This window comes from Pleurodeles waltl, chromosome 2_2, assembly GCF_031143425.1.
Source record: "Pleurodeles waltl isolate 20211129_DDA chromosome 2_2, aPleWal1.hap1.20221129, whole genome shotgun sequence".
NCBI classification, from domain to species: domain Eukaryota; kingdom Metazoa; phylum Chordata; class Amphibia; order Caudata; family Salamandridae; genus Pleurodeles; species Pleurodeles waltl.
Genome location: NC_090439.1, coordinates 185,974,318 through 186,001,212, shown reverse-complemented (window position 1 = coordinate 186,001,212; position 26,895 = coordinate 185,974,318). Strand labels below are relative to the sequence as shown.

Here is a 26,895-nt window from a genome sequence, read left to right as displayed (position 1 = left end):
GGCCCGTTCCGTGTCTCCCAGCAGAGTCCTACGCACACCCACCGTCCCTGCTATACATCTCTCGCGCATCACCATCTTGAAGGCATCCCACTCAACCAGGGGGCTAGTGGTGGATGCGTCATTGCCCTCAAAGTACTGCACTACGCTTTGACGCAGCTCGGTTCGGAAGGGAGCTTCCTCTAGAAGTTTGGGTTTGAGCCTCCAGGTGGGGATACGATAACCACGGGACCCCATTTCAAGGTCAGCAAAAGGGGGTTATGGTCAGAAATTGTGCGTGACAGATATTCTACGTCGGGTATTTGTGAGAATACATCTGCCGAGCAAAGGAATGCGTCCAGTCTAACGTGTAGTTCATGTAGGTGGAAGAAAAAAGAGTAATCCCTAACAGTGCGGTGCAATCTACGCCAGGCATCGACTAGGCCCCAATTCGTTTGCCAGGCAGTGAATTGTCGAGCTGCTCTCACAAGGGGGGTGTTATGTAATGGTGGGTGTGATCTGTCCATATTGGGGTCCCCCACGCAATTGAAGTCACCTCCCAGTACCACTGAAGATTGTAGATAAGGGGCTAGTAAATTAGTTATTCGAGTAAAAAACTATCCCTGGTCGGTGTTGGGTGCGTATATATTAATCAATGCTAAATCTCTGCCCTCTAATCTGCCCCTGACTGCTACGAATCGACCCTCAGGGTCTATAAAGTTGTCCACCATCTGGTCCAGATCGGATCCAAATCAGGGCGCCCCTCGAGTATGCAAAATAGGAGGTGAAGTATGCCTGGCCTCTCCATCTTTCCTGAAGGGCCCTACCCTCCGTCTGTGTTAAATGGGTTTCTTTGAGCATAGCTATCTGAATTCCCCTTCTTTGTAGGTATGAAAAAACCTTATATCTTTTAACCATCGAGTGCATGCTCCTGATGTTCCACATGAGGAATTTGTAGGATTTTAGCATTGTCATGTTGGAAATTTCCCCCCCCCCCCGGTTCCGGGTAAGCCCCGGAAGGTAGAAGCTCTCATATCTTCCCATCATGTTAATAGTATCAAGGGGTAAACTCCTTTTTCGCAGTAAGGGTTCTCTGTAACTGAACTAAACCCATATCAAGCACCCAACCTGTAAGTACCCAACTCCCCAACCCCAGGACAAAAGTAGAAACCTCTCTCGCCCAAACATAAAAAAACTTTAACCAGTCTATCGATGCAGGGGGTGCTCTGAGGTGGATCGGAGAGCATACTGTGGCACCATCTCCCTGTCACTCGGGTAATCCACTCGGGGATTTCGTAGCCCCAAATCAGTCAGACACTCAGTCGGATTCAAGATGCTGGGTTATACAGCGGTCCTGTCATCATTCATTGACATAGCTGTGGGCATGGCAGGTCTCCCTACCCGGTCTCCCGTGCTTCCGCAGGTGTAACCATCTGATGTTCCGTCAGATGATATTGTCTGAGGTACCCGGTGTCACATCAGGACCCTGTTTGTCGGATGAGTGCGAAAACTCTGATTCTTGTTCTGAATCAGAATGTTATAGATCTTCCTGGGATTGTTTGGCGGATCCATGATCCGAGCCGCTCAGGGAGGCAGCTGCCTCCATTGCTTTTTGTCTCTTTTTAAAAATTTCCAGCGGAGACGGGCTGCCCAATCTACCAGTTTTATTCTGTCTATTTTTCCTTTTTCGATCTGGTAGAGGATTTTTTTCAGGACTGCGTTCTCTGTCCCCTGACGTCTGTGCATCGATCCAACGCCAGGTCTCCTCCGCTGTGCCAAAGAATTGTGTGCCAGATTTGGTCACTACTCTTAATCTGCCCGGGAATATCATCCCGTACTGGACCCCCATCTTGCGAAGTTTTTGTTTGGCATCCCTAAAGGAAGCTCTCTGCTTCTGCACTTATTTAGAGAAGTCAGGGAAGATATGGATCACGTGGTTGTCATGCATGCAGTCTCCTTTCTTCCTACTTTGGTTTAGTAGGTAGTCCCTGTCTCTATAATGAAGCAGCCTGGCTATTACTGGTCTGGGGGGTGGGGCTCCCAGAGGGGGGGGAGTGAGTCGGGACCCTGTGGGCTCTTTCAATAGCAAAGAACGGGGAAAGGCCGTCATCCACTACGTTCTCTTTTAGCCAACTCTCAAGCAATTCCACTAGGTTGGATTTTACAGTTCGTTCCGGTAGGCCTATCACGCGGATATTTTTGGCGTCTTCCGCTCATAGTTCTAGTTCTCTGATCCACTCTCCATTTGGTGTGTTAGCTTACTATTGTCTTTTATTTCGGGCCGCAGTTCCTCTAACTGCTTGTCTGTGGTGTTCACTTTTTCTGCTAGCCGACGATGGTCATCCCTGAGCACCGTTAAGTCAGTAGCCAGTGCGTCTATTTTCCCTTCCAGGGCTTTTCGTGAGGCTGTTATGGCCAGCAGCACATCTTGGAGGGTGGGATCTTCTTTTCCTTTCCCCTCCTCTGGGGTGGGATCCGCCGTATTCCCCTGTTCAGCTATCTCTTTGGTGGAGGAGCCAGTACTGTAGTCCGTGTTGCGGCGTCAGCCCGTTTTGCCCATTTTGGGGACTTGTACGTGTGCCAGTTGTAAGTGGCTTCTCTTCAGTTCGCTGAGATCTGCTCGAGTAATGGGACCAGATGGGGGGCTACTCTTAGAGCCCACAATCCATAGTTGAGATCATAAAACTGAGTGGGTTACTTAATCTTTCGCTTCGGCCCTGGAAACCCCCACCCGGCGCAGGTTCTTGGCAATGGCCCCTACTGGGATCGGGTCCGATTCATCTCCCCTTGATGATTCCCAGGGCTGGAGGTGTTTATTTATTGTCCCAATGACTCTCACCTCAATGCTGTGTTTGTTCAGTCATTTTTTTCAGGTGTCTCCGGAGGCTCTCATTCTATTCTCCGAGTGGGGATCACCATGGCCAGTTTTCCAGGGGCCCCAGGTCGCAGGGCCTTACCAATGTTGTTCCCGGCCTCTTGACTAGGTTGCCGGTGCTCCAATTTCCTTCTCCCCGCTATCTCGGGGGCCAGAGGCGAGCATGGCTCAACTCAGTGCGGCAGGGTCAGCCGAGTCGGGTCCTCACCAGAGACTCAGCTGTTCTGCAGGCTTCTTAGCCACAGGGTGTAGGCTCCGGTGCAGGAGACTGGGTACGCATCAGGGACCCAGCACTGTGCGCGGTCCGGGCAGCTCTTTCAATGCACTCTATGCGGGCGCCGGTCTCGTACGCAGGATGGCGGCCGCCATCTTGCACTTCTCAGCGGATCGGTTTCTCTTCGTTTCAGGGCCCACAAAAAGAATTTTTGGGCACCAGGTCGTCTGACGATGCAATCGGAAGTGTCCCCGCACCTTCCGCTCTCTAGCCGCTTCGTTTTGGGGCTATTTTGGCAAGATAATCCTGAGGACGGGGAGATTGAAGCGGGAGCCTCACGAAGAAGCTGCAACCGCCATGGCGTCAGGCCACGCCCTCCTAGTCCCCTTGATTAGACCTACGTTCCAGGTGCTTTCAAAAGGCAGGTACATCCTTCTCAATAGTGAAGGCTGTTGTGGCATGCGGGCCGGAATAGTTTATGTTGTTTCGGTCTCGAAGGTCGTTATATGCTGCGGGAACGTACTGTTTCCCCCCACTAAATTTAGGGAGGTAGCTGATGTTTGGCCTTACATTGCTACTTCAAACATGAATTTTGACAAGTTAAGTAGACTCAAGGCTTTATTGTTTCAAAAGCATGTGGCCCTTACATCTGCGCGCGAGACCTATGCACTTCAAATGGCAAGGTCATCAGCAGAAATACAGTCCCTGTTAAATACGAATTTTCTGAGACACTTTGGTGAGCTCGTGGGATGAATATTTAATGTGTCCAGTACAACTGGAATCGCACATTTTTTCAAAGCTGTTGGTTCTGGTTTCGTTCACACCTTCTCCTCCATATTCGGTTTGATACCTTCAGCTATCCACTCAATTTTCTGTAGTATTTTTGAGGGATTTCCGATAACTTTGGCTTTATTAGCTGGCATCCTGCTGTTGCTGTTGTTTATACGCAATGGCTGTCCCACCACAAAGAGGAGAAATGACGCGCTCCCATCAGCGCAGCTGTGTCGTGAGCGAATAATGCTGTACTTTGGAGCAACACTCCTGGAGCAATTGGAGTGTGACTGGTCTTTGTCATTCAGACCGGTTTTGTATTGTGTGCAGCCCGTGTTCCGGTGCCTCTGGTGCTCTTTCGAACATGCACTGGAAGTCTGTCTTTCACAGCAGCGCTTGCCTGCAGTAGATGCTGATCTGTTGATGTTCTCGCTGAGGGTTCATTACAAGACATGCGCGTTGAGGATGTGTTTGCTGCGTGAAGCTAATTATGAGTTACCCTTCCTAGAGGAAGTTGTCTACAACTCATCAATGGACACTCCATGGGGTGCCACCTTGGTTGACACTGGGGCTATGGAACACACTTGCTCCTTGATCCATTTTGGCGAGGACTTTCCAGCTTTGACATCTGCCGAAGTGGAAGATCTTTTGTTCTCCATGACTCGTACCTAGTTTGGAACCTTTCTAAATTGACATGTCCTTTTGATTCGATTATAAATCACATGCTCATGTTTTAAATTGCCACGTAGTATGCTTGTGTGTCCCTTTACCTTGTCCAAATTGCTGTGGTTTTTATATATATCTTAGGTTGAGCTTTTAGCTATGAGATTTTAGTTTTGGCTTTGAACCACTTTCAACCGACAAGGGGAGGGTGTTGTGTAGCCATTTTACAAATAGTTCCATGCACGTTAGTTTGACACATTAGGCTGCTGTGCACTTTAACCTAGATATATTTTATTTGGCTTTGCATTGTTATTTTTACAATAACCAGTTTTACGGTCTTGTTTTATTTTCATCTAACTGTTTTTGCTTAGTTCAGCACTGCGTTCTCAAACAATAAATTCTTGCTCACTCTGTGCTTCATTCAAGGCTACAGTTTGGTACATTGCAGGTGAACGTGGTAGAAGTTTAGTCTCCAACATTTGTAGAAAATACACATCCTAATGTAGGGACATTTTCTTAGAACATCAGCTGTGTTATAAAAACACTTCCTAGTCCCATTACACGTTAATAGGGAGATTTAAGCCAGGGAACCACAACTGTATGCTGATTGCTGAATGCTTTGCTACAGATGCTAACGCAGACTACAGGCCTTTGCTCAGGTATGAGTGTAGGAAAGTACCATCTTTGCCTGGCATGTTACCCCCATTTTCACTGTATGTATGTTTGTTTTTGCCCTTATGTCACTGGGATCCTGCTAGGCAGGACCCCAGTGTATGCCCTGTATATGTTCCCTGTGTGGTGCCTAACTGTATCACTGAGGATCTGCTAACCAGAACCTCCCACCACCACAACCCCTACTGCAAATTCTAATGCCCCTAGTAATAGCAGTGGTGGTAGGAAATATACTACTAATAACCAATCCAAGGGTGTAGCTGTACTCACTATTGGCAATGTAGTTGGGGTTGGTCTTGTTAGGGAGACCACAGAGGCTGTTTTAGTCTATGATGGTGGCATTGATTTTGCCACTTTGGTTGCTTGTCCCCTTAATATGGGTAAGTACAATCAACTTCCCCTAATCAATGGTGTTGAGGTTGAGGCCTACAGGGACACAGGAGCAAGTGTAATCATGGTGATAGAAAAACTGGTCCACCCTGATCAACACCTACTTGGTCAGCAGTACCAAGTGACAGACACTCATAAAAACACTCTTAGCCACCCCATGGCTGTTGTGAATCTCAACTGGGGGGGGGGGGGTGTTTACTGGTCCAAAGAAAGTTGTGGTAGCCACTGATTTACCTGTAGATTGTCTACTAGGAAATCATTTGGAGACATCAGCTTGGGCAGAAGTGGAGTTGGAGGCTCATGCAGCAATGGTGGGCATTCCTGGGCATATTTTTGCTTTGACAAGGGCTCAGGCCAAGAAGCAAAAAGGACAGGGAAACTTGGATCCTGGAACAATGGACCAAGTGCTCCCTAAAGCTGGGTGTAGAAAGGGTAAATCCCTACCCACTATCCCTCCTTCTACAGATGATTCCCCTTTTGAGGAAGAGGAATCATCTCCCTGTACAGAACCTACACCAGAGGAGCTGGCAGCAGACACTGCTGAGCTTTTGGGTGCAGGGGGGCCTGCCAGGGAAGAGCTGAGTGTGGCACAGCAAACTTCTCCCACATTAGAGGGTCTCAGACAGCAAGCTGTCAAACAGCAGAATGGGGATGTCAGTGACAGTCATAGGGTGTACTGGGAAGACAACCTCTTGTACATAGAGTCAAGGAACCCAAAACCTGGAGCAGCAAGTGTAGGAGGCTGGCCTGGCTTGTAGTGGGTACCAGAGGTACTTACACCCTGTTCCAGGTCCAGTTATACCTTATTAGTAGAATAGAGGTGTTTCTAGCAACTTAGGCTGATAGACGGTAGCAATGGCAAAGCAGCTTAGGCTGAACTAGGAGACATGCAAAGCTCCTACTATACCACTGGTGTCATATGCACAATATTATAAGAAAACACAATACACAGAAGTACTAAAAATAAAGGTACTTTATTTTTATGACAATATGCCAAAAGTATCTCAGTGAGTACCCTCAGTAAGAGGATAAGTTATATACACAAGATATATGTACACAAACCAAAATTAGGTAAGTAATAGCAAGAAAAGTAATGCAAACAGTGTAGAATTACAATAGATTGCAATAGGAGCACATAGGTATAGGGGCAACACAAACCATATACTCCAAAAGTGGAATGCGAACCACGAATGGACCCCAAACCTATGTGAGCTTGTAGAGGGTCGCTGGGACTGTAAGAAAACAGTGAGGGTTAGAAAAATAGCCCACTCCAAGACCTTGAAAGGTAGGTGTGAAGTGCACCTACTACCCCCAGAGAGCACAGAAGTTGTGATAGGGGGATTTTGCAGGAAGAACAAACACCAGCAATGCAACAACAGTGGATTTCCGGACCTGAGTACCTGTAAGACAAGGGGATCAAGTCCAATAGTCACGACAGTGTCGAGAGTGGGCAGGAGCCCAGGAAATGCCAGCTGAAGAAGAAGTTTAGAGTTCTGCAAGAAAGAAGAGAGCTAAGGACTTCTTCTTTGGAAGACGGATGTCCCACGTCGCGATGAAGCTTGCAGAGGTGTTCCCACGCAGAAAGACTGCAAACAAGCTTTGCTAGCTGCAAGGCTTGCGGTAAGGGATTTTGGGTGCTGCTGTGGCCCAGGAGGGACCAGAATGTCCGTACTTGGAGGAGGAGATAGAAGAGGCGCCCAGCAACTTAGGAAGCCCTCAGAGAAGCAGGCAGCACCCGCAGAAGTACCTGAACAGGCACTTGGAAGGAAAGTGAACCGGAGTCCACCCAAAGTCACAAAAGGGAGTCCCACAACGCCGGAGGACAACTCAGAAGGTTGTGCACTGCAGGAAGGAGTGTCGGGGACCCAGGCTTGGCTGTGCAGAAAGGAAATCCTGGAAGAGTGCACAGGAGCTGAAGCAGCTGCAAATCATGCAGTACCCAGCAATGCAGTCTAGCGTGGGGAGGCAAGGACTTACCTCCACCAAACTTGGACTGAAGAGTCACTGGACTGTGGGAAGTCACTTGGACAGAGTTGCTGAGTTCCAGGGATCACGCTCGTCAGGATGAGAGGGGACCCAGAGGACCAGTGTTGCAGTCTTTTGGTGCCTACGTTAGCAGGGGGAAGATTCTGTCGACCCACAGGAGATTTCTTTGGAGATTCTGGTGCAGGGTGAAGGCAGGCTACCCCCATAGCATGCACCACCTGGAAACAGTCGAGAAAGCCGGCAGGATGAGGCGCTACAATGTTGCTGGTAGTCGTCTTGCTACTTGGTTGCGGTTTTGCAGGCATCCTGAGCAGTCAGCGGTCGATCCTTTGGTAGTAGGTGAAGAGGGAGATGCAGAGGAATTCTGATGAGCTCTTGCATTCGTTATCTGAAGAATTCCCCAAAGCAGAGACCCTAAATAGCCAGAAAAAGAGGTTTGGCTACCTAGGAAGGAGGATTGGCTACCAATAGAGGTAAGAGCCTATCAGAAGGAGCCTCTGATGTCACCTGCTGGCACTGGCCACTCAGAGCAGACCAGTGTGCCACCAACACCTCTGTTTCCAAGATGGCAGAGGTCTGGGACACACTGGAGGAGCTCTGGGCACCTCCCCTGGGTGGTGCAGGTCAGTAGAGTGGTCACTCCCCTTTCCTTTGTCCAGTTCTGCGCCAGAGCAGGGCTGGGGGATCCCTGAACCGGTGTAGACTGGCTTATGCAGAGATGGGCACCATCTGTGCCCATCAAAGCATTTCCAGAGGCTGGGGGAGGCTACTCCTCCCCAGCCCTCACACCTATTTCCAAAGTGAGAGGGTGTTACACCCTCTCTCAGAGGAAGTCCTTTGTTCTGCCTTCCTGGACCAGGGCTGCCTGGACCCCAGGAGGGCAGAAACCTGTGTGAGGGGTTGGTAGCAGCAGCTGCAGTGGAGACCCCGGAAAGGCAGTTTAACAGTACCCGGGTTCTGTGCTAGAGTCCAGGCGGATCATGGAATTGTCACCCCAATACCAGAATGGTATTGGGGTGACAATTCCATGATCTTAGACATGTTACATGGCCATGTTCGGAGCTACCATTGTGACGCTATACATAGTGACCTATGTATAGTGCACGCATGTAATGGTGTCCCCGCACTCACAAGGTCCGGGGAATTTGCCCTGAATGATGTGGGGGCACCTTGGCTAGTGCCAGGGTGCCCACACACTAAGTAACTTTGCACCCAACCTTCACCAGGTGAAGGTTAGACATATAGGTGACTTATAAGTTACTTAAGTGCAGTGGAAAATGGCTGTGAAATAACGTGGACGTTATTTCACGCAGGCTGCACTGGCAGGCCTGTGTAAGAATTGTCAGAGCTCCCTATGGGTGGAAAAAGAAATGCTGCAGCCCATAGGGATCTCCTGGAACCCCAATACCCTGGGTACCTCAGTACCATATACTAGGGAATTGTATGGGTGTACCAGTATGTGAATTGGTAAATTTAGTCACTAGCCTGTTAGTGACAAATTTGGAAAGCAGAGAGAGCATAACCACAGAGGTTCTGGTTAGCAGAGCCTCAGTGAGACAGTTAGGCATCACACAGGGAACACATACAGGGCACATACTTATGTGCACTGGGGCCCTGCCTGGCAGGGTCCAAGTGACACATAGACTAAAACAACATATATACAGTGAAATATGGGGGTAACATGCCAGGCAAGATGGTACTTTCCTACAGAAACATAGCTAAGAAGATAGACAGGTAGATATATAAGTAGATAGAAAGGTGATTCAGATAGAGATGTGTGCATTGAGAGGTAAGTAAATAGGGTTGCATGCAAATCGAGAATTGCCTAACTCATTGATATTCAAAGTGCGACCATGGGGCCGCATGCAGCCCTCCTGACTTGTTCATGCAGCCAGTGGCGGCTCCTCCGCTATGGCGGAGGAGCTTTGCCCCCCGCCAGCACCAAAAGCTGCAAACCTTTCACAATGAAAGGATAATAACTATGTTTAATATCCTTTCGTTGTGAAAGATGCGGGGCATTGGGAGTGATGAGCAGTGAGGGTAGTGCGCTGTGCACTCCCCTTAGAGTGCATGTGTGTTTGGCCAGCCATCTCGGGCTGGCCAAACACGTATGCGCAGTGTGCTCTCTCCAGGCCGGCACCGTGTTGCCGGGCTGGAGAGAGATGGCACAGGCTCCCAGCTAATCCTAATGCTGCTTTGGGCAGCATCAGGATTGGCCGCAGGGCAGGCTGGGAGCCTGTGTCTGCCTGCTGAGGAGACGACGGAGGATGGGTGGCGCAGAGTTAAGTTTTTTTTTTTTTGATTGATTTTTGTTTTCAGTTTTTATTACTCTCCTCCCTCCCGTGCGCCGCCCGCCCCCAGTAACTCCCGCGAGCCGCAGCTGCATACAACCCCCTGGTCAACAGGACCACTGGACTGTTGTTTACTCAACACAGCACTAACAATAAAAATCTGTTAAATAAACAGGCAAGCATTTATTTAAAGGTTAATTGGTGTTGAAGAAAGGAAGTAACTAGGGAGTCCTGCATCACTTAACTTTAGAAACACCTTGATGTTTAAACACATAGGGCAGCAAAAGTGTAAAAATATGACAGTCTCTCCAAAATTCAATAAATTGTATTTAATTAATATGCAGAACCTTTTCACCTTAGTACAATTGATTATATCAGTGCATTGAGAAGGATTCGTTTAAACAGGCAGTTTTCAAACATGAATTTAGGAACTTGAATTGGCCCTGACAACAATGCCAAAAGTTATCTAGAGAGGCAAGCCAGTTGGTATGTGCAGTGTTTGGGTGGCCTGGGTTTCTATTATACATGACAACAATACAGTTTATTAAGGAGAACGTTTTGACCAGCGAACATCTTGAAGTCATGTATTTTGGGGTCCTCATATTTAATCATGAAGAAAAAGGAAGGAAAGTGAAATAATACAATTGCCTAGGATCACATAAGTTGGTAAAGTGGGGAAGCTGGGGTTAATCCCAGGCTTTCTATGGTCACATTGTTCAAGTCAGCAGCTACATGTGTAAGCTTTACTTCCTCTACACCCACCTTACCGCCAATACCCCCAACCCCTTGCCAGACCGCAAGTCCGCTGACAATAATGAGGTCTTCAGGCATATCACAGACCAAATAATTTGGCCCTGGGAAAATGTTTGTGAGTACCTTTGGCATAGATAGATAGATAGATAGATAGATAGATAGATAGATAGATAGATAGATAGGTAAAACTACTTACCAGCATGACATAGAGGAGTACAGTTATAAGTGCACATCACTGTATGCATGCAAAAAAAATTTACTTTACAAAGTTTAAAATGGACACAGTCTGGTGCGCTATGAAAAAGCAGCAGTCAGATAAGCAGAGGCCACTTTCAAAGAAATTTCCAACCGCCGGAGACATGAATAAAACTGGAATGTGCCCTGTTCTCACGTCCAAAACACGAGCTGGTAAAAAGTGTTATGCGATCACATCTGGTTTTAAATACAAAGGCACCATTAATGTAAAAACCTGAGTGGTCGATTCACAAATTTTTAGAATTGTAATTATAATTGTGTTTATATAATTGTACATTATTCCTATGGCATTCTCTCTCTCTATGTTTCTGTAATGCATGTGCAAACCGTACAGTTTGTTGCCTGAGCCAGCAAAGTGCATAATGAAAGCATTTTATTTCATTCTCTTTGTGAGTTACTGCTACTTCATATTTGGGTTTAGGATTTGGGCTTAGAGTGACATTCCAATCAGAAGGGGCTCTGAATCTTAATTGAAGTGCGCAGCAGGTAAAACATGTAGTGATGCCTCTGCAATGGATTTTGCCATGCTAATTCATAGCTGTCGCACAGTATTCACACATTACTTCCTTGAATGGTTTGTATTATCTATAAGCGAGTTCTAATGCTGAGGCCTTCTTTTCTACCCAAGCAGCTGTATTTATAATCCTTCCTGGTGGCTTTGAGTACAACATGCATTTGTAGCTGCCCAGTGGCTACACAGGCTCTTCACTTTCCGCCTTTCTCTCAAGAACTTCTTTTAAACTATTCATTTTCACTTCATCACAGTCTTCGCCAAGCCACAGGCCTCAATGTCTGGAATCCAGTAACGCATATTGTTTCTCATGAAATTATTTGCTGATTATGCTGTTTTTATGTTACATTATTTATTAGAGAAATATATCATTTGGCAAATGTGATGAATTATTTGTATATGGTTATGGCGGTAAATCTTAGATGACAACATTTAGTTATATATTCTCACAGTTAATATGTAAAATGTTAAATGTTGTAACCAAGCTAAAACATTGAAGTGTGCTTGATGACTTTTCTTCACAATCATATAATCTTGCATCCAGTAGCGCCTTTCAATTTACCTTAACAAACAGATTAAATATAAAACACAGTAACTGTGTGCAACCTTTCATGTGAAATTGGAAGTTGGTGAGTGTGGGGGAGTTTGGCTTGTCGGGTTTTGAAAGAAAAACTCCAAAACGATAATTTATGTTGTTGTCTTGTTCAAAAGAAAAACAGTACAGTACAAAACATACATTTTGAAATATGCTTAAATATCGGGAGCCAAAACGCGTATGCGACTTCTCGAAGCCGAAGTTATATATTTTTAACAACTAATAATCCTCATTATTTCTTTTTCTCGCATTAATTGATTTCGCATATAAAACATTGCAATGGTTTTCATTTCCAATTTCAAAGCACGGTACTCATCGCACAATGTTCTTAGGGCCATATTTATACTCCGTTTGCGCCGAAATTGCGTCGTTTTTTTTGACGCAATTTCGACGCAAAACTAACGCCAACTAACGCCATATTTATACTATGGCGTTAGAGGCGAATAGCGCCAAAGTTCCCGGAATGTGCGTCATTTTTTAGCGTGAACCCCTTCCTTGCGTTAATGATATGCAAGGGAGGCGTTCCCGTCTAAAAAATGACTCCCAGGCCTTTACGTGGTATTTATACTCCCGGGCAAAAGCGACGCCCGGGAGTGGGCGTGGCTAAAAACGGCGCATTTGCGCCGCTTTTTAACGCCTGGGTCAGGCATGGCGTTAAGGGACAAGTGGGCTCAAAATGAGCCCAGAGTGCCCTCCCCTGCCCCCAGGGACCCCCCCTGCCACCCTTGCCCACCCCAGGAGGACACCCAAGGCTGGAGGGACCCACCCCAGGGACATTCAGGTAAGTTCAGGTAAGTTTTTTTTTTTTTTTTTTAAATAATATTTTGTGGCATAGGGGGGCCTGATTTGTGCCCCCCTACATGCCACTATGCCCAATGACCATGCCCAGGGGACAGAAGTCCCCTGGGCATGGCCATTGGGCAAGGGGGCATGACTCCTATCTTTACAATGATAGGAGTCATGTTGATGGGGGATGGGCGTCGTTAAAAAATGGCGCAAGTCGGGTTAAGACGATTTTTTCGACGTAACCTGACTTGCCCCATTTTAAGACGCCCATGCGCCATTTTCCCCCTACGCCGGCGCTGTCTGGTCTACGTGGTTTTTTCCCACGCAAACCAGGCAGCGCCGGTCTGATTGCGCCGTCTAACGCCATTCCATAAATACGGCGCCCGCATGGCGCTTCAGAATGGCGTTAGACGGCGCAAAACTTTTTGACGCTAAACTGCGTTAGCGCAGTTTAGCGTCAAAAAGTATAAATATGGGCCTTAGTTTTCGGAAATGCGTGTGAAGTAGTAGAGGAAGCGTAAATCCTTGCGACACTCCGTGGATGCCCCACTGTTTGTCCATCGCGGCATCAGTTTTCAGCTTGCGTGTGTTTACGATGGTCCTACAGACTGATATTGTTCTTATGTACCAATTTCACATTATACAGGGACTAACAATCAAGCCTTTGGTGCAGTGGTTGAAAGTGAAAAGAAGTGAGCAGAAGGAGCCCTTGTTGAATGAGAAGTTGCACGGCAGGGTAAGTTGGATTGACTTGCTACATTGCAAAGCCTTTGATGCCAGTGCGCTCTATAAGAACTACATCACATTAAATCAACCTGCGCTTCAGCTTCTCTATTAACTTCCTGAATTCATAGACAAACCTAAACATTTACAGAATCAGCAAAATCACTCTCAACTTAGATAAGTTTGGTCCCATTTAAATGTTATGTAGCTGCAAGTCGCTACTATCTCAATCGTCAGACACGAGTACTATGCATTTCTCAAACTAAGTAACATGGGGTGAATCCATCGAAACTGTAAAATAACGTCTGCAGTCTTGTAGTGTCATTACCCAAATTTATAATCTCTTATTTTCAGTACTGACTAGTTAAACAAGGTTACATAATAACATAGTCGAAGTAGCCACATTGTCAGTAAATGAGAAAAACTAGAGAAAGTATATGAGAGCAACGGATAATTCATGCATAGCTAGATCCATCCACAATCCCTTCTCATGTAAACCCCAGTATTGACTTGATCTTTAATGTGCAGGCCTGGCCATTCTGGCATTTTCTTGATGGGTTTCCATGTCTCAAACATGCCTCCATGACCAAGTTCTCCTGTGTAGGAAAGTACCATCTTGCCTGGCATGTTACCCCCCATATTTCACTGTATAGATGTTGTTTTAGTCTATGTGTCACTGGGACCCTACCAGGCAGGGCCCCAGTGCTCATAAGTATGTGCCTTGTATGTGTTCCCTGTGTGATGCCTAACTGTCTCACTGAGGCTCTGCTAACCAGAACCTCAGTGGTTATGCTCTCTCTGCTTTCCAAATTGGGGTTCCAGGAGATCCATATGGGCTGCAGCATTTCTTTTGCCACCCATAGGGAGCTCAGACAATTCTTACACAGGCCTGCCACTGCAGCCTGAGTGAAATAACATCCACTTTATTTCACAACCATTTTTTACTGCACATAAGTAACTTATAAGTCACCTATATGTCTAACCCTCACTTAGTGAAGGTTGGGTGCCAAGTTACTTAGTGTGTGGGCACCCTGGCACTAGCCAAGGTGACCCCACATCGTTCAGGGCAAATTCCCCGGACTTTGTGAGTGCAGGGACACCATTACACGTGTGCACTGCACATAGGTCACTACCTATGTGTAGCGTCACCATGGTAACTCTGAACATGGCCATGTAACATGTCTAAGATCATGGAATTGTCACCCCAATACCATTCTGGTATTGGGGGGACAATTCCATGATCCCCAGGTCTCTAGCACAGAACCCGGGTACTGCCAAACTGCCTTTCCTGGGTTTCCACTGCAGCTGCTGCCAAACCCTCAGACAGGATTCTGCCCTCCTGGGGTCTGGGCAGCCCCGGCCCAGGAAGGCAGAACAAAGGATTTCCTCTGAGAGAGGGTGTTACACCCTCTCCCTTTGGAAATAGGTGTGAAGGGCTGGGGAGGAGTATCCTCCCCCAGCCTCTGGAAATGCTTTGATGGGCACAGATGGTGCCCATCTCTGCATAAGTCAGTCTACACCGGTTCAGGGATCCCTCAGCCCTGCTCTGGCGTGAAACTGGACAAAGGAAAGGGGAGTGACCACTCCTCTGACCAGTACCTCCCGGGGAGGTGCCCAGAGCTCCTCCAGTGTGTCCCAGACCTCTGCCATCTTGGATTCAGAGGTGTTGGGGGCACACTGGACAGCTCTGAGTGGCCAGTGCCAGCAGGTGATGTCAGAGACCCCCTCTGATAGGCTCTTAACTCTCTTGGTAGCCAAACATCCTTTTCTGGCTATTTAGGGTCTCTCCTCTGGGGAATTCTTCAGATAAGGAATGCAAGAGCTAACCAGAGTTCCTCTGCATCTCCCTCTTCACCTTCTACCAAAGGATCGACCGCTGACTGATCCAGGATGCCTGCAAAACTGCAACAAAGTAGCAAGACGACTACCAGCAACATTGTAGCACCTAATCCTGCCGGCTTTCTCAACTGTTTCCAGGTGGTGCTGAGGTACTGGGTTTTTCAGAACCGGTACTGATCCGGTAACCCAGCGGTGCCAGGGTACACCCAAAGACCTCGGGTACTTTCCTGATTCAGACTACAGAAACTCAGAGTCTTCTAGGTGAAGTCAAAGATCGAATTTATTGGCTGCAACCAATTGACAAGCGTCCTAGAAGTACAACAGTACGACTTGTATGTTCTCAGGAGACTGTGTTTCAATGCAAAGTCAGGTTTCCTTATATACAGTTTTTTAAGCTTCAGGCAAACATTCTTGACATTTTGGTTGGTCATTCACATGTTTTCACTACAAAGGAAAAAACAGTGTCATGATGAAACCTCATATTTCATGTCATCCAACCCATAATAAATTACCCGGCAAGGCCTAGTATTTTACATCAGATAAGTGTGGACCCCCAATAAAAACGGGCACCTCCCCCTCGTAAAGTAAGAGGAAGAAAAGAGCAGGTGCAGGTGTGAGCAAGATTAGGCAGGGTGTGTGAGCGATAATAAGGGTTTTATGGCATGGTGTGCCTTGATGCTATCTGATTCGGCCACTGGGAGAGGGACAGACCAAACAGGTTTGGCCTGAGGCAATGGTTCCAGCTTGCCCAGGTCAGAGAAAAGTCAATCAAGGTGTACGTGTCCTTGGAATCAAATCTGACTGTATTATAAGCCTATGTGAGGGCAACTTTTAAAATGGCTGCCGTGTATAAAATGGGAGCCACGAGTGCAGGACGAAAATGGCGATTTCGAGGTGAAAACGCTGCTGGAATTGAGCGAAAATGCTCATGCTTAGTGTACTAGTCATTATCGGTCTTTTGATACTAAAATCGTACTGCTGTGGCAAAGTAAATTACATGGGTCCAGAATTTTTAGAACCACAAACCCTCCTTTTGCCCTTACATAGGCAATAAACCTATTCTCATGCGAATCTGAGTCCAGGTCTATGTTTATAAGGCCATGGAGATGTTGCTGGAGCAAAATTCTAGTACTTGGTAACTCTCTCTGGACAGGTCTTCTCGAACATGAAGTAGCACAAAAAGGCAACATATGGCAGGACAAAATAAGGAATACCTCTATCTGCAGTAGGTGGCATAAGATCACACACCCAACAATTAGTGATGTTCACTACTAACTAGTGTTGATGCAGAAGCTGTACAAAAGAATTGCTTACAAATTCTGATCTTCTAACCTGCTCATGTTCAGGAAAAGGGTGAAAAGAGTGCAAAGAAACAATAGTAGTAAAAGACATAGGTTGGGAAGTGGGTGCAGAAGTCAATTGAGTAGAGAAAAACAATCCCACCCATAAATGACAACGTCATGTTTAAAAGACACTAGAAAACACGTTATTAAGAACATATAGACAACGGGAGAAAGTAGTGACCACTAATACAAATGAAATAATAATTTTTCACAACCCTAACCAAAAAGCAAATCCTAAAATTATCTAGTAACATTTTTAGGGCTCCTCTGCATTTCAGTAATTTTTGTATGTTCAGGTGGAACAGTGGTGACTCTCATCAATGCTCTAAGGTGAAAAGGGGGTACTCTTTCCACAGAAAATGGACTTTATTCTGCTTTTACTAAACAGAATAGTACTTTAAAACAATGCCAGCAAAACAATCAGTCTCCTAACACCTAGTCTATACAATCACACGGAAACCTCTTGTGAACCCAACTATGCCCAGAGTCCGTTCAAAAAGCCTCTCTGGCAGGCTTCTATTGTCCATCAAATTTTCTTTTGTTGTTGTCTTTCGCATGGGCCTCTCAATTCAGGCTTCTTCGTGAGAAAAGTACTGTTTAGTTGGAATGCCCTCCTGGCAAACACCCACAGCTCACTCGAAAGTCTCAATGTCTTAAAGCAATGCACCAGTGTCTCTCCTCTGTGGCAGACACTACAAACAATGTGCTCTTCATTGATCAAGGGCACAAATCATCTCGTGCAGACCCAAGCACCATTAATTGGGAAATAGCTCAAGCTCAGCAGCACTTTCAGACTCCAACACTCATTATTTAGTGTCAGAGGACACTCAAGCTGCTCTTTCATGGGCACCACAATATAGTGCCTTTTTCCAAACTTGAAATCTCCGGTGCACTGCCCTTCTTCCGTTGGAGCAAAGAAAAGGGGGTGTGTGGCCAAAACTCAGGCCAAGGGGCTCAAGGGATTGCACACTGTCAGAGGTTACCAGCACATGACAGGTAGAGAAATGAAACCTCAAAACAGCTCTGCCATCAACAACAGGAATCCTTCTCTTTAGCTCTTTTACACTGAAACTTTGGTTTTGTGATGTCCAACGCCGTCTGATGGAGCAAGTACGATACCATGCGCTGGCGATCGCTGTCCAGCTTTGCTACTTTCTGGGTGCTGAGACTGTAGGGCCAAGACGTCCGTCTTTCATCTGTAGCTGTCACTGATGGGAATTAGGCTTAAATCAATGTCCTGCAGGTTATTATGACTTGATACCCGCAGAATCTAGTGACGTAGGAAGTGTGCCACAGCTGTTAGTTTCCTTCAATTTAGTACAAAAACAGTTCATGGTTTTTAACAAGGGGACTGCAAGCAGGTGGTCTGCAATCTTCAAAGGAGTAGCCATACACCATGGGCATAAAATACAAAGACAAAGGCAGAAGGGCAAAACAGGGTCTGTAGCATCTTAAATTCAGTTCTCTCCATTATTCTCTGCCATCTATAGCTAGGTGTTCCTCCTTACCTTAGAACATCTCAATAGAGAAATCACATGATACCGATTATCAGGGACATGTAGAAACCTTCCTTTAAAAACTGTGCATCAGGTGCACTATGCAATACACAGGCTAATAGTCAAATGTGCAAACAAAAAGACAAGAACTAGAGGGTCCTGATATTTGCATGATTAGGACACATCTGATCCCACAAAAAATTAAAGTAGCAGGAACAGAAGGGAACCGAAAACCAAATTAAAATAGACATTGAAAATTCGTCATGTTCAAAAAGGTAAACATAAGATATCTCCTATTGAAATGGAAAACTTGTCTTACTATAATATTGAGTCAGTTAACCAGTCTATCGCTACCCTGACAGTCAGGCTGGAAAACATTGAAGCAGGCAAATTCTTGAAAACCAGTCTGGTCATACCAAAGGGAATTATACATAACATGGGGGTCTCTGGTACATCACTGCAGTCTGGAAATGTGAACCTGAACAATACATCAATAATAATAAAAGGGCTGACTGGTGAAAGGAATTTGAAAAAGAGAAATGGGACTAGGACATAGCTAAAATCTCAATAACTAAGCATGATGCGACATTGGTCAGGGGAAGTAACAAAAGAAAAAAATCTATAGGAAGAACAAAAAAAATTATTTGGGTGATAGTCAGGCATGTGACACAACACCGAGAGTACGGGTGATACACAAAGGCCAAAGTTACACAAATTTTAACTCTACCGTTGGCGACTATACCATATACGGTACTCCTAGCTAATGTTTCAGTTCCTTCTTCAGGAAAAAATTAAAACCTGGTTTTCTTTTAATGAATGAAAGCCATATGCTACTTAGGAAACAGACCATCATTAACTAATGTAATATAGAAATTAGGCCACCTTGAGTCACAGATCTATAATTTCATCCTTAGGTCCAATCAAGGATACATACATGTAGGGCTGCCTGTTCCTTTAAGGGAAGGGGCAGTAACGTGACTAACTGCAGGTGACACACTTTGATCCTGTATATCTCTTTTTATTTTCCTTCAATACCATTATAGCCAAATAGACATGCACTGGTGAAGTGTTGTCTTTTATGTTCACAGCATGAAATATCATTATCTGTGGAATTTAGTAACCAGAACAAGTTCAACCAACTGTTGCGTAGCGATGGGCATCGTCATGACCATCCCCTCACAACACAGGGGAGCTTGTAATAGTATCAAAAGCAGCAACAAACATGCAAAAAACAAATAAAAAAAATAATAAAAACGCACAAAACGTCAAGCCATCAGATATACTTGCTGTGTATCAAGCACAAAAAGCATAGACAAAACAATAGCATGTGTGAATAAGCGGTGACACACAACACCATGTCATGTACTTTATGCACTGTAAACCTGCAGCCGAAAACCCAATATTTGGGCCTGTTTAATTTGTCAGGTTTAACATCCTTACCCTCCTTTTGACAGTAGATCACCAGGCAATGGAAATCTGCTGTCAAATATAACTTTACTGTTTCTCTTCTAACATACAGGACCAGCAAGAACAATTCATGATAGGACCAAATACATGAAAATAAATTTCCATTACTTAACTGTTACCCTCTTGTCAGTTACTTCGCAACATCAAGCCACCTTAGTTTTACCTTTCTAAAAGTAAAAATTGTTACACTGACACTCCATATTAATTTGGCACCTACAATTTCCACTGTGAAAAATAAGTCTTAATTGGCAAATCGTTCTCATTAAGGCATGTAGCCTTCAAAATTTTAGAAAAGGGCTGCATCTTATTTTCTGTCTAAGACTTAATGCAACACTTCGTTTTCTGTCAAATAAAAGCAACTAGCAGGCATAATTTTATTTTTTTAGAGCGGAGACACAAATGTATCAGTTCTGCAGAGCATTTAACATGATGTTGGGACTTTCGAAGAAACCCCTTTTTTTTTATATTTTCCCTTTGGAATTAAGTTCTTTAATTGTATTGATGTTCTTCTGGAGAAACCAGAAATCCCACTTTTAGAGGCCCGGTAGGGTCATTCTGCATTTCACAGAGACAAGGCCCTAATTTAAAAGGTCACAAGTGTCAACATGATAGCCTCCTCCATTGTTTATGGGAAAACTAAAGATAGCATCTCAGCAGCATGACTTGAGCCAGCCTCTGTAGCTCTCCTAGCTTCTGCCACTCTGAATCTGTCAAAGACAGTAGGCCTTCTTATTTTCCTTCTAACCTGCAATAATTCACTCTATTTTGAAAAAAATAATTTTTCGTTTTTAGGCGCTAAAAAAAATTATCTCTATTTCCAGATTATTAAACTACATTTACTGTGAATAATTCACAAACCTTAATAACACACATACCAGTTGTTAGAATAAATGCTTGTTGCAATCCCATGCAATGGTACATATTTCATCAACCTCGAATGAATGAACGTCTCAGTAGGCCCAGCTGAAGTTAGAACCTTCAACCTTGATATTAAAACAAGCCTTTGTACTGGCACATTGACTCATTGAATCATAAGAAGGCACAACCTGCAAATATGTATCAAACCTAAATGTATGCATTTACTGAAGCCTGAGACACTTTAAAAAGTACTCTGAATGAAAGAAAATGCAGTTTAAACAGTGCTTTTGCCCAAAATCGACTTTGATATTTTAGGCATTAAAAAATCAATATCCTACAATTTTCTTGCATAATATGCATTACCAGAACGTCTATTACACAATCCATGAGTCAGCCATTGAAAATATTACTTGTACTTTATAGAAATGAGCTTGTTTGCTCCTGCGCCAAGGGAAAATTGCACATACAAATGTCATTTTAGCGGTGCAACATAACTTAAATTAAATTTTAATGTTTAGGAGGTCATAGTATAGGTATTAAGCTTTATAAATATTAAAAAACGATTTTGAAAGGCACTTATTATTTAAATAATTTTTCCATAATTAATAATTTTCTTTAAAAAAAAAAAAAAAATATATTCTTTTTTTTGTGATAATTCTACATATAAAAGCAAGCTGCATCCCTTGCCTATTATTTGGGATACATTAACTCACAAGCCTAAGCGCATAAGCCTAACTTGAAATGCGTCACATTTTTGCGCCACTTTCATTTAAAAGGAAGGTTATGCAAAATTCCACCCATGTTTAACTGGGAAAGTGCTGGCTGAATTGAACATTCCTATCAAATATACTGCAGCTGAAAAGTTTGCCTGTGAACATCTAATACAATGCATCTAAGAAAAATGCTGTAAATTTATTTATTTTTTTGCAAAAATAGATAATTTCGTTTTTTTGGGGGGGGCCCTATTTATATCTATTGAATGTGTTTTCTAATTTATTAAGCATTTAACGGCAGTTTTGTATATGTGCACAATTGCTCATTCTATAAATTAAAGAGCAACATATAGCTATGTTAGCACATCACATGGTTCATTTCTGGATTTTTTCTAAGTTTCTACTTAATATTAATTAACCAACATTTTACTTAACAAACTGTAAACATCAAGAAGACCCACAAACACACATTGAGCTCATTTCAGATATAAACAGAAAACACTCAGTACACGTAATACAGCGCGCTTTAGCCATTTTTCATAAATAGCGCCGTCGCAATTTACTTACAGAACCGTTTGCAGATCCTAGTTGTAAGTCATATTTACAAGAAAAAAAAGAAAACTTTTCTCAATTATTTCCAAGAATAGCGGACCCATACTTTATTAAACGTGATGGGGCCCACTCCGTGCTTCACATATAGTTCATAGGTTGGAGTTCCAATCGGAGGAACCGGACATGAGTCCTCCAACCGGGAGTCCCTTTTACAACCAAGACAAAACAAATTTCCAAGTCTGCTAAGACCAGGCATCTTCGCTCACTAGTCTAGCTTCAAACTTCAAAGGATTATCGTTTACGATAGTCTCGTGAATACACGAGTCCTTCGGCTTTGGTACTTGCAAGTTCCAAATCAAAGTGATCCCAAAGGGATACCAAACCAAATGTCCAACTAAGAACCAAACCAAGTGTCCAACTAAGGACCAAACCAAGTGTCCAACTAAGGACTGGGAGACGCTCCACTTATACTTAACTGAAAATATCGATGACGTCACCAGAAGACTCGTCTTATCGTTTCGCTCTACCAAAAATCAAGGGTCCAAATCAGGGCGATAGCCAGGGCAGCAGTCCTTCATAGCCGTCGGGAAGCGGGGAACCTCGCAACAAAGCCTTTCGGACCACGTCGACATGCAGGGGTCGATGAAGTGGCGGCCTTCCTCCAGAATTTTCACACGAAGCTCCCCACGGACCTCAGGCTTGGACCGGTACCGCTGGTATCGCCCCACGTTGGGCGCCAACTGAGGTACTGGGTTTTTCAGAACCGGTACTGATCCGGTAACCCAGCGGTGCCAGGGTACACTCAAAGACCTCGGGTACTTTCCTGATTCAGACTACAGAAACTCAGAGTCTTCTAGGTGAAGTCAAAGATCGAATTTATTGGCTGCAACCAATTGACAAGCGTCCTAGAAGTACAACAGCACGACTTGTATGTTCTCAGGAGACTGTGTTTCAATGCAAAGTCAGGTTTCCTTATATACAGTTTTTTAAGCTTCAGGCAAACATTCTTGACATTTTGGTTGGTCATTCACATGTTTTCACTACAAAGGAAAAAACAGTGTCATGATGAAACCTCATATTTCATGTCATCCAACCCATAATAAATTACCCGGCAAGGCCTAGTATTTTACATCAGATAAGTGTGGACCCCCAATAAAAACGGGCACCTCCCCCTCGTAAAGTAAGAGGAAGAAAAGAGCAGGTGCAGGTGTGAGCAAGATTAGGCAGGGTGTGTGAGCGATAATAAGGGTTTTATGGCATGGTGTGCCTTGATGCTATCTGATTCGGCCACTGGGAGAGGGACTGACCAAACAGGTTTGGCCTGAGGCAATGGTTCCAGCTTGCCCAGGTCAGAGAAAAGTCAATCAAGGTGTACGTGTCCTTGGAATCAAATCTGACTGTATTATAAGCCTATGTGAGGGCAACTTTTAAAATGGCTGCCGTGTATAAAATGGGAGCCACGAGTGCAGGACGAAAATGGCGATTTCGAGGTGAAAACGCTGCTGGAATTGAGCGAAAATGCTCATGCTTAGTGTACTAGTCATTATCGGTCTTTTGATACTAAAATCGTTCTGCTGTGGCAAAGTAAATTACATGGGTCCAGAATTTTTAGAACCACAGTGCATGCTCTGGGGGTAGCCTGCCTTCACCCTGCACCAGAAGCTCAGAAGAAATCTCCTGTGGGTCAACGGAATTTTCCCCCTGCTAACGCAGGCACCAAAAGACTGCAACACTGGTCCTCTGGGTCCCCTCTCATCCCAACGAGCGTGGTCCCTGGAACGCAGCAACTCTGTCCACGTGACTCCCACAGTCCAGTGCCTCTTCAGTCCAAGTTTGGTGGAGGTAAGTCCTTGCCTCCCCACGCTAGACTGCAAAGCTGTGTACCGCATAATTTGCAGCCGCTCCAGCTCCTGTGCACTCTTCCAGGATTTCCTTCTTGCATAGCCAAGCCTGGGTCCCCAGCACTCTGTCCTGCAGTGCACAACCTTCTGAGTTGTTCTCTGGTGTCGTGGGACTCCCTTTTGTGACTTCGCAAGGACTCCGGTTTACTTTTCTTCTAAGTGCCTGTTGGGGTCCTTCTGTGGGTCTGCCTGCTTTTGTGAGAGCTCTCTGAGTTGCTGAGCGCCCCCTCTGTCTCCTCCTCCAAAAGGCAAGATCCTGGTCCTTCCTGGTCCTCAGCAGCACCCAATAACCTCTACCGTGACTCTTGCAGCTAGCAAGGCTTGTTTGCGGTCTTTCTACGTGGGAACACCTTTTCAAGCTTCAACGTGACATGGGAAATCAGTCTTCCAAAGGAGAAGTCCCTAGTCCTCTTCTTTCTTGCAGAACTCTAAGCTTCTTCCAACCAGTGGCAGCTTCCTTGCACCTTCAGCTGGGGTTTCCTGGGCTCCTGCCCCCCCGGACACTGTCGCGACTATTGGACTTGGTCCCCTTGTCTTACAGGTACTCTTGTCCGGAAATCCGTTGTCAGTGCACTGCTGGTGTTTGTTCTTCCTGCAGAATCCACCTATCACGACTTCTGTGCTCTCTGGGGGTAGTAGGTGCACTTTACTCCTACTTTTCAGGGTCTTGGGTTGAGGTATTTTTCTAACCCTCACTGTTTTCTTACAGTACCAGCGACCCTCTACAAGCTCACATAGGTCTGGGGTCCATTTGTGGTTCGCATTCCACTTTTTGAGTATATGGTTTGCGTTGCCCCTATACCTATGTGCTCCTATTGCAATCTATTGTAATTCTACACTGTTTGCATTACTTTTCTTGCTCTTACTTACCTGTTTTGGGTTTGTGTACATATAACTTGTGTATATTACGTACCTTCTTACTGAGGGTACTCACTGAGATGCTTGTGGCATATTGTCATAAAAATAAAGTACCTTTATTTTTAGTAACTCTGTGTATTATGTTTTCTTATGATATTGTGCATATGATAGAAGTGGTATAGTAGGAGCTTTGCATGTCTCCTAGTTCAGCATAAGCTGCTTTGCGATAGCTACCTTCTATCAGCCTAAGCTGCTAGAAATACCTCTATTCTACTAATAAGGGATAACTGGACCTGGTACAAGGTGTAAGTACCTTTGGTACCCACTACAAGCCAGGCCAGCCTCCTACATCCTGCAGTACAGGGTTAGTTTGAACATGTTTGTCAGGGCCGATTTTGGTTTCATCTATAGCCCTGTCCCACTGAGGAAATATGTTCAAAATAATAGCATTGCATTAATCCATTCATTAAGGGATCAGCCAACAGCTGAAATAGACCAAGTCACCTCCTTGTGGGAGGCAGTCTATCTCACTGCTCGGCAACAAATGAAAACATTTTTGATCTGAGCAATTATGGAGGCCAAGGAGTCCCAACATACCGATTATCACATTTGCAGATAAGATTATGGTGTTTTTGTATATTATACAAAATTTGTTTTATATCCCAAAACATGAGATGGCTGTAATGTTGCAAACATAATGGCCATATCGGTTGTCCTTTTTCTACAGCAGAACACGTCTTTGAGGTCCACGGTATAAATGAAACCAGTCTTGATGGGCGCACAGTGCAGCTCATTAAGGGCCAGATTTATCAAACTTTCACGTAGCGTAACTAACCAAGCCACCTTGCTGCCATGCATGAAAGGGAAAGGGCAGGAACACACAGTATTTATACTTATACAGTGCATTCCTGCCCTTTCCTAGCACGGATGCTCTTTTGGCTGCCTAGTGACAACTCAGACACCCTTGCGTCATGGTGCAAGGGCCCCCTCGTTGTAGGCAGGGTTGTTTTTGTGGAGGAAGGGACATCCTCCTGGACAAAAAGAATCCAGAGATGCATTTTCCTCTTTCTACGTGTGCTGCAGAAGGCAGCACATGTATAAAGAGTAAAAAATGAGGAGAAATAAAGACATGTCTCCATTTTACACCTCACCTGGGGAGGCGTAGCAATTTAACACATTCCCATGTCTACCAGTAATGACAATTCTGGAAATGTGCCAAAATACAGTGATTTGCACTGCTTTGCGTTACTCCAGATCAAGATGGCTTGCGTGGCTTGATAAATCTCACTTAGGTTTTGTGTAGCCCTTGCTACCTTTTGCCTGGTGCAAAGGCGACGCAAAACCTTGATAAATATGCTCCTAAGTGTCTGTTCCATTTATATCCGTAGATTGGCAAGTTTTTTTGTGTTCTGCAATCTCACTCTTCTGTGCATTCATGTGTTTAACACTTCAATTATCATTAAATCATCAAGTTCTGCTCTCCATTTCATATTCCACTAGTTCGTTGTATGCAGTTACTCGAAACCCTGTTGTAGTAAACTTTAGTAACGTAATACATCAGAAAAACGGCTAGCTGCAGGTTGAGAGATGTCTGTAATTACTCAAATAAAAGTGGTGCTCCAACATCCGTCCTGTAAGGGTGAAAAGCTGAGTTATACTTCACAGAATCTGAGCCTTCAAACTGATCTTGAGCAAATTGTAATACAAGAGTTTTAACAAGCAACGCAGTTGACAAGTCAAATTAGATAGGAAATAGGTGCCAGCAACTTCAAACCCACCTGAGGTGTTCAGCCTTAACATTCACTTCCTCCTGCACTGACTGGTAGATGAATGAAGAATCTTGCACGGATGCAGAAAACACCCACAGTTGTTTTCAACTCCCCATTACAAGCTGTAGGAAAGTACCATCTTGCCTGGCATGTTACCCCCATTTTTCACTGTATATATGTTGTTTTAGTTGTATGTGTCACTGGGACCCTGGTAACCCAGGGCCCCAGTGCTCATAAGTGTGCCTGAATGTGTTACCTGTGTAGTGACTAACTGTCTCACTGAGGCTCTGCTAATCAGAACCTCAGTGGTTATGCTCTCTCATTTCTTTCCAAATTGTCACTAACAGGCTAGTGACCATTTTACCAATTTACATTGGCTTACTGGAACACCCTTATAATTCCCTAGTATATGGTACTGAGGTACCCAGGGTATTGGGGTTCCAGGAGATCCCTATGGGCTGCAGCATTTCTTTTGCCACCCATAGGGAGCTCTGACAATTCTTACACAGGCCTGCCACTGCAGCCTGAGTGAAATAACGTCCACGTTATTTCACAGCCATTTTACACTGCACTTAAGTAACTTATAAGTCACCTATATGTCTAACCTTTACCTGGTAAAGGTTAGGTGCAAAGTTACT

General features: G+C 44.8%; 1 protein-coding gene across 2 annotated transcripts in view; it reads left to right on the top strand.

Moving 5' to 3' along the window:
- SLC9A3 (solute carrier family 9 member A3) overlaps positions 1–26,895 on the top strand; it is a 1,524,418-nt gene that overhangs the window by 786,990 nt on the left and 710,533 nt on the right. For both annotated transcript variants that reach the window (XM_069219612.1, XM_069219611.1), the window contains exon 8: positions 13,385–13,474. In XM_069219612.1, coding sequence (XP_069075713.1) covers positions 13,385–13,474 — 90 coding nt within the window. The remainder of the gene's footprint in view (positions 1–13,384; positions 13,475–26,895) is intronic.